The 16,406-nt window shown below is 43.0% G+C and overlaps 1 protein-coding gene across 1 annotated transcript in view; it reads right to left on the bottom strand.

Annotated features, from left to right (window-relative positions):
- Positions 1 to 1,256, bottom strand: part of LOC109929571 (sterile alpha motif domain-containing protein 9-like) — a 4,634-nt gene extending 3,378 nt beyond the window's left edge. Inside the window, exons 1-2 of the mRNA XM_048611079.1 lie at positions 1,198 to 1,256; positions 793 to 943 (exon numbers count right to left, since the gene is read on the bottom strand). Of these exons, the coding sequence (XP_048467036.1) occupies positions 793 to 943; positions 1,198 to 1,256 (210 nt within the window). The remainder of the gene's footprint in view (positions 1 to 792; positions 944 to 1,197) is intronic.
- Positions 1,257 to 16,406: the final 15,150 nt, after the last annotated feature.

Here is a 16,406-nt window from a genome sequence, read left to right as displayed (position 1 = left end):
GGTCCGGTGACCCTTCCTCAGAACTTCTGAGGAAGGGTCACCGGACCTGAAACGTTAATTCTGTTTTCTCCTCCACAGATGCTGTCAGACCTGCTGAGCTTTTCCAGCAACTTTGTTTTCATTCCTGATTTACAGCATCCACAGTTCTTTTCATTCTTCATTCCAGACTTTTATTGGATTCAAATTCCACTAATTGCTATGGCAGGATTTGAACCCAGATCCCCAGGTGCCTACCTCGATATTTGAATTAATAATCTAGTGAAACTACCAATAGGCCATTATCACCTCACTCACTGACCCTTCATAATACAGGAGTAACTATCAGCCAGCTGTTTATCAACTATTGAGATGATAGCAATGTTGATTCAATTAATCCTCTGATTTACCTGCAATCATGAAACAATTGACTCCTCCCATAGAACGTTTACCACCATCAATTTGATGGCAAAATCTCCCAGAATTAAATTTTAGAAGAAAAGTCTGGGGTTTTTATAGAGTTTGTCACACCCTCAAGATATTCCAAAGCACATTGTAGAATTACTTCATTACAATACTCCCACTTCTGAGACACAGGAGAAATAACTCCACAGAGGCCAGTACCCCATCACCAAGTCACCCTTTACTTACACGTACACAGTACTTGACACTGGTCTGGCTTCCTCACAGCCAGCTCTCAGGCTGAGCAGCACCCCTGACACTCTTATTTATATCTGTCAGCCCGGGCTCCCTGATTGGGCCAAGTTAACAGCCCCAGTCAGGGAACTCATATTCTATGAGGTCCACCTGGCTGACCTCATTGCAATCACTACATCCATCCTGCTCTAAGTCCGGGCATGTAGGCCTTTTCTTTTTCTTGTAGCCTCTCCTGGGACATTTTTGCATCGGGTCCAGTTCCTCTGACTCAGCCTCAAATAGAGTTGGCGTGTACCAGACTGTTGCTCGCCTGGAGTATCACAGAAGAAATTCATCTGCTTCTTCAGGCAGTAAAGGCATCATGGCTGCAACATCCACCATGTCCATCTCACACTCCAAGGTTTCTTTGACACTAGATGGAGGGGGAGAACCCATGGGTTCTGCCAGACTTTCTGGCTGTTCTGAAGGGTTGGGTGTGTTTTGCTCCTGCCCTGTTTGTGGGTTTGAAGCTTTCATGTGGTCCACACTTACCCAAACTTTGAACGTTATGGGACTTGACCTCACATCGACCTCTCCTTGTACCCATACAAGACCAATTCCATGGTTTCAGCACCGAACTTCATCGCCTAAAGCAAACTGTCTCGCTCCTTAGTGGAGTTTTGTGTCTGGCGTTGGCGTTCTGTTGCCATTTCACCCCTCCCCTCCCCTCCCCCCAGGAAGATCGGATTGAACCTGGTTTTATCCCCGTCGGTAACTTTGCTGGAGTTTTCCCTGTAGTTGCATAAGGGGTGGACGATTATCAAATAGGAACTGGGACAGTTTGGTATGAAGTGAAGCTGTAGCTGTTTCTTTAAGCCTGCCTTCAAAGTTTGGATGGATGGGATGTCGCTGTCCTTATGTGCCAAATGGCATTCAGATTTAGGAAATACTCACATTCCCTGCTGTGAACGATGGCCCATTATCTGCGACCAATACTGCCAGGAACCCATGTATTGCAAAAGATGCTCACAGCTTTTCAATTGTCAACCCTATGGTTAATAACTGTGCTCTATGCATGTCTAACCACTTTGAGTGGATGTCCACAATGACCAAGAATGTTGAGCCCACAAAAGGGCCAGGATTTCCCTGGCCACTCCCATGACTGTGGGGAGCTGCTGATGGTAATTTTTGTCAATGTTGGCTCTCTGGGCACTGCCCCACCAACGTGGCAATGTCTGCACCTGTTCCTGGCCATTAGACGTAACGTCTCACCAACATCTTCATTTTGGAAACCCCTGGATGGCCCTGGTGGTGTTCAGCCAGTATCCGGCAGTGACCTTTGCTCAGGACAATCACTCTTCCTCCATCTGAGTGAAAAAGCCTTTATTGTCACGTGCACTTGAATGAGTGCAGCGAAAAGTTTGTAATGTCGCCTCTCGGTGTGATCTCGGGTACAGGGTACTAGGTACAGATACTTTAAGTGTTGTTACAGAATTGAAATAGTAAAAGAAAAGGCTAACATAGGAATACAAGTTTACATAGTCCAGAATGAGAATACAAAGTGTCTTTAAAGTACTCAAGTTATAGTCCTTCCTTCAGAGTCTGCGCCCACTGGACTTCAGAACATGAGGCCTCGCTGTCTACAAACGCTGACCACTGCCCAGGACTTGTCCCTCCTCCAACCTGCGCTCACTCTGCTCCTGCTCTGGCCACTACTCGCTTCCGGGACTCAGCCTGGGAACACTCTGCTCCCGCTCAGGTCCGCGCTTGCTTCTGGGACTCGGCCTGGTATCACTCTGCTCCCGCTCCAGCTCGCAACTCGCTTCCGGGACTCAGCCTGGGATCACTCTGCTCCCACTCCGACCCACGACGCACTTTCAAGACTCGGCCTGGGATCACTCTGCTCCCACTCCAGTCCACGACTCGCTTCCGGGTCTCGGCCCGGGATCACTCTGCTCCCACTCCGGCCCATGACTCGCTTCCGGGACTCGGCCCGGGATCACTCTGCTCCTGGCACGCCGCCCTCAATGGTGATCTAGTCTCGCTGGATCCAGAAAGGTTTCAGTTCTGGTTGTGATGGCCCTTTGGTTTCCCCCATCACCACCAGCTATTTTAGTTTTACTGAAAATGAATCTTTTTGCATACACAGTCTGATATTGTCACTGCCTGTAACCGTCTCCACAAAGTTTAAAAACAGAATGGACTCTTCCAGCAGTAGCATCGCTGGTGGTGTATCTGCCAGCGGGAGGCGGCTCAAGGCATCCACATTTGCCACTTGGTCTCCCAAACGATGTTCCAACTTGTAATTGTTCCCACTTGGAATGAGAGCCCACTGCTGAAGTCAACCTGAAGCTATGGGCAGCATGGCCTTATCCTCTTTCATTAGCCCTAGCAGGAGTTTGTGGTCTGTTACTATTACAAATTTACGTCCATACAGGTATCGGTGGAACTTTCTCACACCTAGGATAATCTTTTGTATCTGGGCGTATTCGTGTCTACATCAGCCAAAGTTGGGGAAGCGAATGCTATCAGGCATTCCTGTCCATTGGGCCATCTGTGAGCCAACTCCACCCCAATCATGCACAGGGAGGCATCGCATGTCAGCACCAGACTTCATTTGGGATCATGATGTGCCAACACCTTAGATGACGATAGGTGCTTCTTCACTTCCCTAAAGGCTACATGTTGACTCCGCGACCATTTCTAAGGTTGACCCTTTTTCCATGGCAAATGTAAGGATGCCAGGATGGACACTGGGCTATGTCCGAACTCTCCATAATAATTCACAAATCCAAGGAGAGCCCTAAGCTCCAGTACAGACATGGGAGTCGGGGCAACTTTGACTGCCCTCACTTTATCTTCCAAAGGGTGTAACCTGGTCTTGTCAACTCTGTCACACAAGTCACCTGGGTGCCTGGAACACACATTTTTCCCTTCTAAGGCATACGGCCCACCTTGCAGAAACATTAAAGCACTACGTCCAGGTTCTCTAAGTGCTCATTATTGGTCTTCCCTTTTAGTAGCACATCATCCAAATAAATAGCGACCTGGGGTACACTTTGTAAAATGTTCTCCATCATCCACTAAAAATGGCACAGGCTGAGGATACCCTAAATGGCTATCTCATATATTGGTACAAACCCTTATGGGTATTAATTGCAGCATACTTCTGGGACCCCTCATCTAACCACAATTGCAGGGAAGCATTTCCATCTTTGTGATGGCTAGCCCCCTGCAAGCCTTGCATATAAATCCTCTACATGAGGGATTGTGTACTTCTCCAGATGCAAAAAGCTGTTTACCATTTGTTTAAAATCCCCACAAAGGCGAACCGACCCAGATACAACTGGTGCTGCCCATTCCACAAACTGAACTGGTTTGATGATTCCTTCACTTTCCAACCTTCGGATTTCTGCCTCTACTTTTGCCCATAAGGCGGGCCTTGTGGAATCGTGGATTCGCTGCCTGGCCAGTACGCAAGTTAGTCTTGGCTCCTTTGATAGCCCCAAGACCTTCCTGAAAAATACTTGGGTATTTAGTTAGGACTTCACTCAGGCAGCCATTTTCTCATTGAAAAACGCTCAGCCAATCAAGGTGAATCTTTCTCAGCCGATTTAGCTCCATTAGGTTCAGGCCTGAGCCTTTTATTACAATCAATGGGAACGGAACCAACTGCTTCTCATTCAAGACCAGAACCGAAGTTGTACCCTTAATCTGTAAAGGTTCCACAGTATATGTTCTCATATCTAGCCAAGGTCTTACACAAATTTAAGGCTTGAAGTCTAGAGCAAATTTTGTTAAAGACTGGTTCTGTGATTACTGAAATGGCCATGCCATTCTGTGAGAACTAGGTGACCATTTAACCAGACATTTATTTTGATTGGTTCTGAATTGGATGTTGCTAAGCAATTTAACTGTTCCAGGCCAGATGTAGGTAGGCTTTGCAGGTGTATATACACTCTCCTGGATACCGGCCAATGAGTTCTCTTACTCCATTTAGGCCTAGTGGGTCTCTTTTGCTGTCTTGAGTCCATATACCGACAGCCACTGCAATAGTTTGCCAGCTCAGATCCTGAAGAAAATGTTAACTGTTTGGCCTAGGTTTGGCTTCATTTTGGGGTTTTGCTGCAGGCTGACCTGGAGTCCCTCTGTTCAGGATATGTCCTGAATGAGGCTAAGCAATTACCTTCACTCAAGTGTTGTTCCCCAAGCTTAGTCAGCCTGGCGAGGGTGTCCACTTCCTCCAGAATACCCAGCAACTCAGATGCTCCACTTGCTGCATTTTCCAATGACAAAGACAGTTGTTGTGCCTGCTTGAAGTCCAGTTGGGCTTCAGGTATTAGGTACTTTTGCATAGTCACACCATTAATCCCACATACCAAACAGTCTCTCAGCATCTCATTAAGGATTAAACAAAAGTCATACGCCTCTGCCAGTTGTCTTAACCTTGTCAAAAATCCCAACACAGATTCTCCTGGTTCTCGAAGTTCCAAGAAGAACTGATAGCGTCTCAGGATTAGAGGAGTCTTGGGGTCATAAAATTCCTTAACTAAGTCCGTAACTCTTGTAAGGTTTTGGTATCTGGTGCCTCAGGAAATTTTAGGCTGCTAATAACTGCAAAAGCTGCGAGTTCACAAGCTGTTAGGAGAGTTACTAAATGCTTTTCATCTGCCCCAATGTCATTTGCCCAGAAAACATATCGCTTTCTTTCCACATATTGGGCCTGTCTTCGACAGCAGGATCGAACAAGTCAAGCTTCGCAAATAAAGGCAGAATGACAGAAATGTTTATCCCCAACTCCAAGATGATTGTTGCAAACAAATTTCATCAGGAGCATATTTTTTTCACTCGTCACCACTGAAATAACTCCACACTGGCTGGTATCCCATCACCAAGTCTCCCTTTATTTACATGTGCATAGTACTTGACGCTGGTCCGACTTCCTCAGAGCCAGCTTTCAGAGTGAATAAAACCTTTGACACTCTTGTTTATATCTGTCAGCCAGCGCTCCCTGATTGGACCAGGTTAACAGCCCAATCAGGGAACTCTTATTCTGAAGTCCACCTGGCTAACCTCGTTACAATCATTACAACATGCTCTGGGCTCTAGTCCCACTCCAGGGATTGAACTTAAAAAAAAACAAGGTTTCGGTCTGGTGCAGGACTGAGGAAGTGCATTTTGGACAAGAGAATAAACCAAGGCTTTGTCTGCTTTATTGATTGGACTGTTGAGTGGTTGTATCTCGAACCAATCGGTGCAAAATCAAGAAAGGTTTGTCACACTTAAAGTCAATTTGTCTTTTAAAGGGATGGTGTTCTGGCTGGAACAGGTACTGGAAACAGTTGGGGAAGAGAGTGAGAACTAAAAAAAAACTGTTGTTATGGTATAAAATTGAACCAATGAGCTCCACGATATTTCAACATTGTACTAGAGACAGGACAGAGAGGAGTGGACAGGAGAGATGTTTTCTGTTTGTAGAGGGCTAAAATGCCAGCAGAACTCTTGGTGCCCGCAGCACCAAGCCCAGCTCAAGAGGCTGCAGCCAAACCCCTCTGCACCAACACTGACCCTGAGGAGGAAGTCTCTGAGCACTTAAAGGATTCACCTGCACCTTCCAGAGGTGGGCACCTCAGTGGGTACATTAGTTACCGCAGACTCAGAGACACAATTTGGTGAGCACAACACAGACAAGGTGGAGGTAAAAGTCCCTGAAGTCTCTGACACTCAGGACTGCCAGAAACCAGGACTTCATTCCTGGTGCCCCTTCTTAAGACCAACAGGTACTCACCCACAAGGAGGAGAAGTGACAGACAAGCTCCAGGGCAGCTTCATCTCAAGGCACTCCAGAAAAACTCTGAATTTCTGCCTCCCCTTCCACTAACAACCTTCATTCATAGAATCCCTACAGTGTGGAAACAGGCCCTTTGGCCCAACTAGTCCACACTGACCCTCAGAGCATCCCACCCAGACACATTCCCCTATAACCCACCTAATCTACACATCCCTGAACACTACAGGCAATTTAGCGTGGCCAATCCACATAACCTGCACAACTTTGGACTGTGGGAGGAAACCGGAGCACCTGAAGGAAACCCATGCAGATATGAGGAGAATGTGCAAACTCCACACAGACAGTCACCTGAGGGTGGAATCGAATCCAGGTCCCTGGCGCTGTGAGGCAGCGGTGCTAACCACTGAGCCACCATGCCACCCCCAAACAATGCCTAATCAATGAATTACTTTATTTAATTAATTACATCGCTATAAGTGAACACCTTGTTAGAAACCATTGCCACACCCTAAAAGGCTGGGAAATTGACTGGAGCTGGTTATCTGATCATTAAACTGTATAACCATTGGAACCTACAAGAACAGCAGCTGGGCGATCAGGACCAGTGAAAACTCACGAGGTAAGAGTGACAGCCTGGTGCAGGATGATCTCAGGTTTCTCTCTGAAGGTCAGAGAAGAATTAATCCTGTTCTCTGAAAAAAGGGAAAGCTGCTTGATTTGCATTCTATGGTCCTGGCTGCAGATCCTGACAGATTTCAAATGGAGAGCAAGCCATTATTGCTCCCCTGCTCAAGTTTCAGGTTAAAGTAGCACATCAGGCTCTGCAACATCGAGAGGAGACAGCAAGAACTGCAGATACTGGAAGTCAGAGCCTTCATCAGGACCTGAAAGGTCGACTTTCCTGCTCCTCTGATGCTGCCTGACCTGCTGTGTTCCTCCAGCTCCACACTGCATAAGCTCCGTGACATCATCTGCATGTTGAATGTAGATGGTGTTGGTTTGGATCTGGTGGTCTTGCTGCCTGTGATTTAAAATAATGGGGTCATCTCAGGGTGAGAAGGGAGTGTGTTAGTCCCTGCTCCATTCTGTACATACTGTGAAGCAATGCAGGAGAAAAGGTTGGAATAAGGAAGGAAAATAAGTGAGCTGGGAGGTAGAGGGAAGAAAGAGAAACTGGGTGATTGAGAACTGGGAAGAAGCAAAGAAGGTGAAGAAGGGCAGGCTGACATGGTGATCACAACAACTTCAGGAAGCAAAGAAAGGAGCTGACATGATTCTAATCTGATACAAAGCAGTTTAATCACAAACAGCCCACTCATTGATATGTACTGCATGAATCTAATAGCAGTCCCAAAAGATTAGTACATATAGTTAAGAAGATTAAAACTCAAGAAATATCAAAGTATCATGTTGTGCTGAAACAACTCAGCTGGTAACAACGATCCTAATAGCTCCTTCACTTACTGGCTCTCCCAAAAGTAGAACTTTTTTATTGTCTTTTATCAATTCAGTCATAAACTCTTTGAGTTCTTACATCCTTCTGTTTCTCCTATGACAGTACATTAATAGGAGATTTGGACAAGTGGTGAGATATCAAATTGTCTTCTCCTTCATGGTATACATGGTAAGTTCAAAGATGCATCTAAGATTATTTTTCATTTATTTGTTCTTGTGAAGTAAAGGGATAATTTTAAAACATAGTTTTTAACATGTTATATTAAAGAGTGGAGCCAGATCTCCCAAAATGTATGTAAGTTAGGATAACAGAGAGGCTGTCACAGACATTTGATGGTTAATGTGCACTCACTTTCATCATCAGTACCGGCTCACTATCTGACCAGCTGCCCATTTCTGGGGAAGCATTCAAGGAGGGTTACTTCAATTGGATAATGTATAAAGCCTTTCCTGGAATGTGATATTTGAATCATGAGTTTACTCAGTTCCTGTTGACACCTATGAACAAAGTCTAAAGTGGGTTTTGGATATATCCTTGAAAAGAAGAAAAGGCACAACAATATGAGGAAAATGCAGGAGAGTGGGATTATTTGGATATTTTTTCAAAGAAATAGCATTGATCCAAAGGGCCATAGATCATACTTCTGTGATAAACAATTCTATGGAGGGGAGTTTAACCTTCAAAAATGGTAGATTGGGTACATGGGGATAAATAATAAATGACTTTTCATGGAGATCGCAATCTGGTTTCTAAAGCACTCAACGAGTGAGGGACGAACAACATGTGTAACTGTCCCCTGCTGTGAAAGTATTAAATTGCTGTGTTGAACAGAAGTGTGTTTGGATACTAGCAAGCAACCTTCTTGTTGAAGTGGGATTTAATTAATGACAGTAGATTGGTAGTTATTGATACAAATAATATCTTTTCTAATTTCTGCCGAGCATGCCATACATTTGTTTTATCTTCACTCTAAATTTAATACGTAGCATTCCCTGGGTTTTGGAAGTTGATAAGAGAAAGGGAGTTGAGGTTGTGCTAAGTATTTAAATTCACCATTTCCTACCTGGAAAAACAGTCATCAGTTACAGTCCAAAAATGTTTGGTAGTCTGCTTTTGTGCAGATGCAGCTTTTTTTAACCTTGGCTTTCGAAATGATAAGATCAAGATTAAAAACGCATTGGACATGTTTAAAAAGCACATAAAAAGTGGAAGACAACCCATATGCATTGTAGCTTGCCAAAGTTCCTTAGGCAGAACCTTCCCAAACCTTGACCTCTACCATTTAGAAAGTTAAGGGCAGCAGATACATGGAACAACACTACCTAGGAGCTCCCTTCCAGACAGACACCATCTTGACTTAGAAATATGTCACTATTCCTTCAATGCGGTTGAGTCAAACTCCAGGATCTCTCTCCTTAAAAGCACTCTGGGTGGATCTCAACAAAATGGACCACAATGGTTTAAGGAGGCAGCTCACCCACCACTTGAACCAGGACAATTAAGGATGGTCCAGCCAGCGATGCCCACATCCTCTGAAAGAATAGAAAAAAGGGTTAATTTCCTCAGACTCCCTGGAAAAGCAATACCATCATAGGTTGAAGTGGTTACATCTGATGAGTGACTGAAATGTTCTAAAAAAAGGAGAGGAATAAATCACAAAACTACAGTTTAGACCCCCTCATATCGGTAATAGTTTCCAATAACTCATATTACTAGGGACAAGGAAAATTTCTATCTGGAAATGCATGGACTTATCGGGGAAAGCTCGCTTGAGAAATTGGTTCTAACTAACCTGATTGAAATCTGTGCTCAAGAATATGGAGTAGAAATCATGGCTGATTCGTGACCTGATTTCGTATCTCCATGGTATTTATCCATGCCCCTCAATAACTTTGGTTCAAAACAAAATTACCAGTCTCTGATTTAAAGTTTACAATTGATCTTGATTCAGAAGTGAGTCCTAGGTTTCTCCCAACGTTTGTGTGTGGAACATTTTCTTAATTTCACTCCTGAAAGTCTAACTTTAATTTTTAGACCGCTTCCCCTCCTCCTAGACTCCCCAACCAGCGGAAATAATATTCCTCCTTCTTTCTCAGCTGATCATCTTTTATTCACAAAATCTCAATCAAGTCCCTACTTACTCTTCAAAATTCCAGGGAATCCTAACTTAAGTGTACTTTAACTCCTATAGGCCAGATATAATTTTGGTAAATCTAGACGTGTTCCCTCCTTCCTGAATTATGGTACCCAGAACTGCTGACAGTATCCAGCTTGGATCCAAAGCATGGCTTCTGCCTCTTTGTAGTCCCCTTGATATAAAAGGTGAACATTATTTTTCAATTATTTTCTATTTCTTTTGATGAAAATGTAACATTCTATATATCTAGAACTCCACTGTCTTCAAAATTTCACCATTCAGAAAATCTGACGTCATCCTTTTTGAGATAAATGAATGTCCTCACATTTGACTATATTGAAATCCCTGTGCCATAGTTTTGCCCATTCAGTTAGTCAGTCAGTATTATTTTGTAATTTTAGGCTAATACCAAAAATATGTATATTGTTTTTAACATGATGAAACATTTAAAACACACAAGATTTTTATAAATCATAATTTGAAGCCATGTCTCATTGTGGATGGAAATGATTGGACTAAGCAGGTCTAGAGGTAATACAGGCCTGGAGGACACTGATGAACTGAGACATGGAAGGTCAGATGCCTAATGTAGGTTGTTACAATGTGCTGAGAGGGCATTAACTGTTAAATAGAAACTTGAACACCTTATGAAAATGTGAAGTTATATGCTTTGGCAACAAGAATAGAGGTGCTAAATGTTATTTAAAGGGAGAAGGACTGTGGAAAGCTGCAGCACAGAAGGGTTTAAGTGTCATCATAGAATCCCTACAGTGTGGAAACAGGCCCTTTGGCCCAACAAGTCCACACTGAACTTCAGAGCATCCCACCCAGACCCATCCCCCTTTAACCCACCTAATCTACACATCCCTGAACACTATGGGCAATTTAGTGTTGCCAATCCACCTAGCCTGCACATCTTTGGACTGTGGGAGGAAACCAGAGCACCTGGAGGAAACCTACGCAGACACAGGGAGAATGTGCAAACTCCACACAGACAGGTGCCTGAGGCTGGAATTGAACCTGGGTCCCTGGTGCTGTGAAGCAGCAGTACTAACCACTGAGCCACCATGCTGCCCCTAATGTGTCCTCACACATTAATCACAAAAGGCTTGTAGCCAAATTCAGCAGGTAATATGGAAGCCAAGTGGAATGTTGGCCTTTATTTCAAAGGGAAAGGAATATAAAAATAGGGAATTTTCACTAAACTACACAAAACACTATGTAGACCGCACTGATGTACACTATATAGAATGCTTTGAACAGTTTTGGTCTCCTAACCTTAGGAAAGATAACTGGCAGGCAGTCCAGAGAAGGTTCATTAGGTTCATTCCAGGATTGGAGAATTTTCTAATGAGGTGACATTGAGTATGTTGTGCCTGTTCTCATTGGAGTTAAAAGAATGAGAGGAGATATTATGGAAAAACACACAAGATTCTTAAGGGAATTGACAGGGTATATGGGCAGAGGTTGTTTCCTCTGAGGGAGTTTCTAGGACCCAAGGATAAAATCTTGTTGTAAGGGGTTACTTAGTTAGAGGTGGATCTGTAGAATTCTGTACCTCGATTGCTGTCGAGATTGGGTCATTAAGTATATTTTTGGTTGAAATAGATGGATTTTTAATCAGCAAGGGAATCAAAGTTTTTGGGAATAAGTGGAGTTCAGGATTACATGATCGACATGATCTCGTTGAATGGCAGAGCAGACTTGATGCGTTGAATAGCCTACTTCTGCTTCCATGTCTTCCGGTCTGCTGTTAACCAATAAGACTACACCATCCAAGATCTAACATTTTTCAAACAAAATACTGTTATGATGGGGAATGGCCGAACTCCTCTGATAATTAAACTAAAACACAAGTCCCAACCTGTTATGACGGGATTAGGGGTGCTCCTCTAATAATTACCCCGAAACACCCAGAGAAGCTCCTCTTTCCCCTTGTAATCTATTAAAAGACTGGTTAAAAGAAAGTAAATCCCCCATCTCCAATTTACAAGGAACAAGAAACAATTTATTTATTTAACCCAACAATGAACAAATTAACAAAATTACTAACAAACTGACAATTCCCCCTTAGACTACTAACTACTTCCTAACTGGTCTAAATTCTACTGGAATTCTGTTTAAATAAAGACAGGTCTTGTTAATATAAACCCAATTAATAAGGAACAATAAATTATAACTTAATCTCTCCAAGTTCACACAGACTGTCCTCTGTAATATTCAGTCATCTTCAGTCTCTTCACAAACACCTTTCTTCCGCTAATTCTGCTGTCAGGGATGTTTTATCTTTATAATTTATTGAGTGAGGACTTTGAGCTAAAATACCACGGTACTTTTGATTAATTAGATGGGCTTTCTCTGAGAGCTGGGTGGTGCTAACTCTGGTAGGTGGCAGATAAGTCACTCTTTCAGGTAGTTTCCAATGGTAAGGATTGAACCAGGAGTGACTTTGCAGGGACACTGGCAATTGATTAGTGTTGGAGCTATCCCCCATTGTGTGCAGCACATGGAGTAAATGGAGCTAGAGGCTTCGTCACCTAAACGGGAGGCTACAGATTTGAAAGGGTGTTTTCATGGCTGTACTATCCAACCAGATGGGCTTCACCTCGAGGTATATCACTTTCCCCGCACCAACTTATGTATTTATTTAATTTAAGCCTCCAAGGGCACCTCAATGTTGAAGCATTAGAGCTGCGAAGCCTCTGATTGGGCTTTTGTCAGGAACCTGCTCTTTATTCTTCATTGTTCATCTTCCTGCTTGCCGTCCAATCACGAACCTGTCCCCAGGAATACTTCCTAGCTGGTCTCACTGTCAGTGAGTTAAGAGTTTGGGATCCACATTTGGTGAAGTCAGCGTTTGAAACTTGTCGAGAACTTCTGTCTGTTAACTCTGTTTTTCTGAATACAGATGCCATCTGACCTGCTGAATATTTTTGGCATTTCCTGTTTAGATTTCAGTTTTTCAGCTTCCACACCAGTTTGCATTAGATTCAAAGCTAAATTGCTTTTCCATTTCTCTCATTATTTTAGGGTGGCCCACCTGTCTAACCATTGCTCCTATATACCATTATTTGGGTAACCAGCACTAAACATCTGAGACATGAGCTTTGTTAACACACAAAATGAAGGATCATAACTTAAAATTAGCACAGATTTATATTTTGCATCCAGGATGAAACTAGAGAGGATAAAATTGGGATACAAAAACCGCAAATTATCTTAAATAATTTGCTCTCTATGCATAAATGTGATAAGAAATAGGATTAGATTTTTAAAGTTTTTGATGGGAGCAGTGCTGCTTATTTACTGATGGATTCTTCGTTGTTTCAAATGTTTAGTGTATGACATGGCTCCTTCTGTTCTGTGAATTAGAAGAGAAACCTTTCCTGAGTTTTCTTAGAAAGTCACACTCACTATGATGCAATTATTTGACAGGTCTTTTATCTTGGCTTTGTGACATATGCACCCTCATTTGCACTAAGTAAAGGTAAGTTATACATTTTTTGGTTATTATTTGAACTGCAATAAATGCTGCTGGGAGTTTATTTTCCATTCAATCAATTCTATAATAAGAAATGTCACTCCATGTAAAAATGAAACTAAATAATTGAATTCCTATAATGCAGAAAGAGGCTGTTTGGCCCATTGAGTCTACACTGACACTCTGAACAGGATTGCCCCCAAACCCAGTCCCATTATCTATTCCCATAACCCTACATTTACCATGGCTTATCCACCTAACCTACATACTACAGACAATTTAGCATGGTCAATCCACCCCAAGCTGCATATCTTTGGACTGTGGGAGGAAACTGGAGCACCCAGAGGAAACCCACACAGACACAGGGAGAATGTGCAAACTCTACACAGACAGTTGCCTGAGGGTGGAATTGAACCTGGGTCCCTGGCACTGTAAGGCAGTAGCGCTAACCACTGAGCCACTGGCCTACCCAAATGATGCACTTACACAATCCAGATGGGACACAAACCCACAATCCTCACTCCGGAGACTGATGCCTTATCCATTAGGCCACTGGGTCATCACTCCATTAGGCCACTGGGTCATCACTCCATTAGGCCACTGGGTCATGACCGGATGTGGAATTTTACACATTCCTGTCACAGCCAATGTGCATTCGAGCTAAATCTCAATTCACTTGGATATACAAGTGGACAAACACCAAATTGCAGGAGTGGGTAGTATGATCAGGGATGGCTATTGGAGTTTTGAGGGTGTTCCTTCATTATCTGTCCCAATATTCCCATGTGATGCAGAGCAGCCTATGGCCAGTCCATCTGAGGAGCTTTGAGACCCATCTGGCTGCAAGGGAATAATAAGTGACTACATTTTCCATCTTTAACAGGAGATATTTTACTTCCTCTGAAGCAAACAGCATACTGTGCATCAGACCCATTGCTTTTAACGTTGCCTGAAGAGGACTTGCAAAAGCTCAGGTCCCCTACATAATCCACCACTGATATTGGAAAAGGGACTGAGCAGGTGAATGACTCATCCACTTATATTCTACCCATTGCAAAATGGAGCATGACAGATTAAAAGAGACAGGAGAGAATTCTTATAAATTGGATTCCACCCTAAAATCCTGCCTATTCTGAGCCCTGAGGCCTGTCTGGGAACTTTGAGCAGATAATGACAATGATGCCAAATATAAAATGGCATAATTAATGACTAATGTTATGACTTCCTCTTTGTTTTGTGTTATTGTAAATATGTTATTTTCCCAAAAGATCAGTCATTGATTTGCCTGATTCTCAACAAAGTTCCAACTTCGAGTTTACATGGTTGTTCTGTAGTAGACTTGCTGCAGCATTTCACTGCCTTTAGACAGTCTCTTGGAGAGTTTCCAGTGTAATTGTTTGGGCATGAAGTTTCATCACATCCGAAAGAATTCACTGTCTGGAAAAATGGCACCGAGGCCAGGGTGTTCCCCAGGGTGATCCAGCTTCTTTTGGGAGATTAGTATGTCGTATTAGATGAGGCTTTGCACTTGTTTTTCTTCTTTTACAGGATGTGAACATTGTTGGCAAGGTCAGTTTTTATTGCCCATGAGAAAGCATAGTGAGTTTTCTGCTTGTACTGCTGCAGTCCCTGGGGTGCAGGTACACCCATAGCGCCGCGAAGGAGAGAGTCCCAGTTCGTTGATCCAGCAACTGTGAAAAGAATGATGATATTGTTTCAAGTTAGGATGGTGTGTGGCTCGGAGAGGAGTTTACAGAGATGGTGATCCCATATGTCTGTCCTTGTCCTTTTTGGTGGTAGAAGTGTGCTCCAAAGTGGTAAGGGAAGTTAAACATTGCCCTGTTGGATGTTAGTTGCAGTTTCAGTGAATGTGCAACTGGCATGTGGTTTGGCCATATGCACCTTAATTGCTTTTCCTACTGAGCCCACACACTCTGGCAATCACATTCCCATGTAAAATCGGACTATGTATTATGAGAAAGAAAACTTCATGATTTAAAAATCCCTAAAAATTTTGTGGAATGTGCTTGGAATATTTGTACAGCACTTGATTCTGCTGTTTAAATTATGTCATAGTGTTAATCAATAGCATTCCAAACTCAATGTTTAAATAACTTTATTTTTCAGTTACTGGAATGGACTTGTGGATTTCAGTTGCAATAACAGGACTTGTGTGTACACTATACACAACATTGGTAAGAACATTCGATTATAACAGAGTTCTGAGAGTTAGATTGAAAGTAGTTATTTTAGTGGATTTATTTTATTTGTTCATTGGATAAATTAATTTCAATGATAATGCAAACATATATTGCTCATCCCTAACTTCCTTGAAGATCATGGTGAGCTACCTTCTTGATCCACTCAACTCCGAGTGATATAGGTATATGCAGAGCACTGCTAGCAAGGGATTTTTGGAATTCTGGCATAGCGATAGTGAAGAATCCCAAATCAGGATGTTGTCTGGTTTGGAGGTGAACTTGCAGCTCCTGCTGTCCCCAGGAGTCTGTTTCCTATCCCTTCTAGCTGGCAAAGGTCACAGGATCGACAGGTTCTAAGCAATTTATCTTATAAAAACGTAAGGACGTAAGAAACAGGAGCAGGAGGAGACCACACAGCCTCCTGAACCCACATTCCTTTTCGTTCAAGCTTGCTTCGTTACCATTTTTCAGGAATGCAATGCATTTTACAAATATGTACAAATAGTCATCGAACACCACCATCCTTGTCATAACCTACATAACCTTTAGTTAGTTATTAGCTCAGTTACCTAAAGCAATGGCTTCAGACAAAACGTCAGCAGCTGATTGATGAGACATAGCCATTTGTTGACCACACCTTCCATTGCTGTGCTGCTGATTGAAAGTAACCTAGACAACAAGGTGCAGAGCTGGACGAACACAGCAGGCCAAGCAGCATCATAGGAGCT

This window comes from Rhincodon typus, chromosome 23 (genome assembly GCF_021869965.1).
Source record: "Rhincodon typus isolate 14 chromosome 23, sRhiTyp1.1, whole genome shotgun sequence".
NCBI classification, from domain to species: domain Eukaryota; kingdom Metazoa; phylum Chordata; class Chondrichthyes; order Orectolobiformes; family Rhincodontidae; genus Rhincodon; species Rhincodon typus.
The sequence above is the reverse complement of the archived record's forward strand: the minus strand, read 5'-3'. Positions and strand labels throughout refer to the sequence as shown.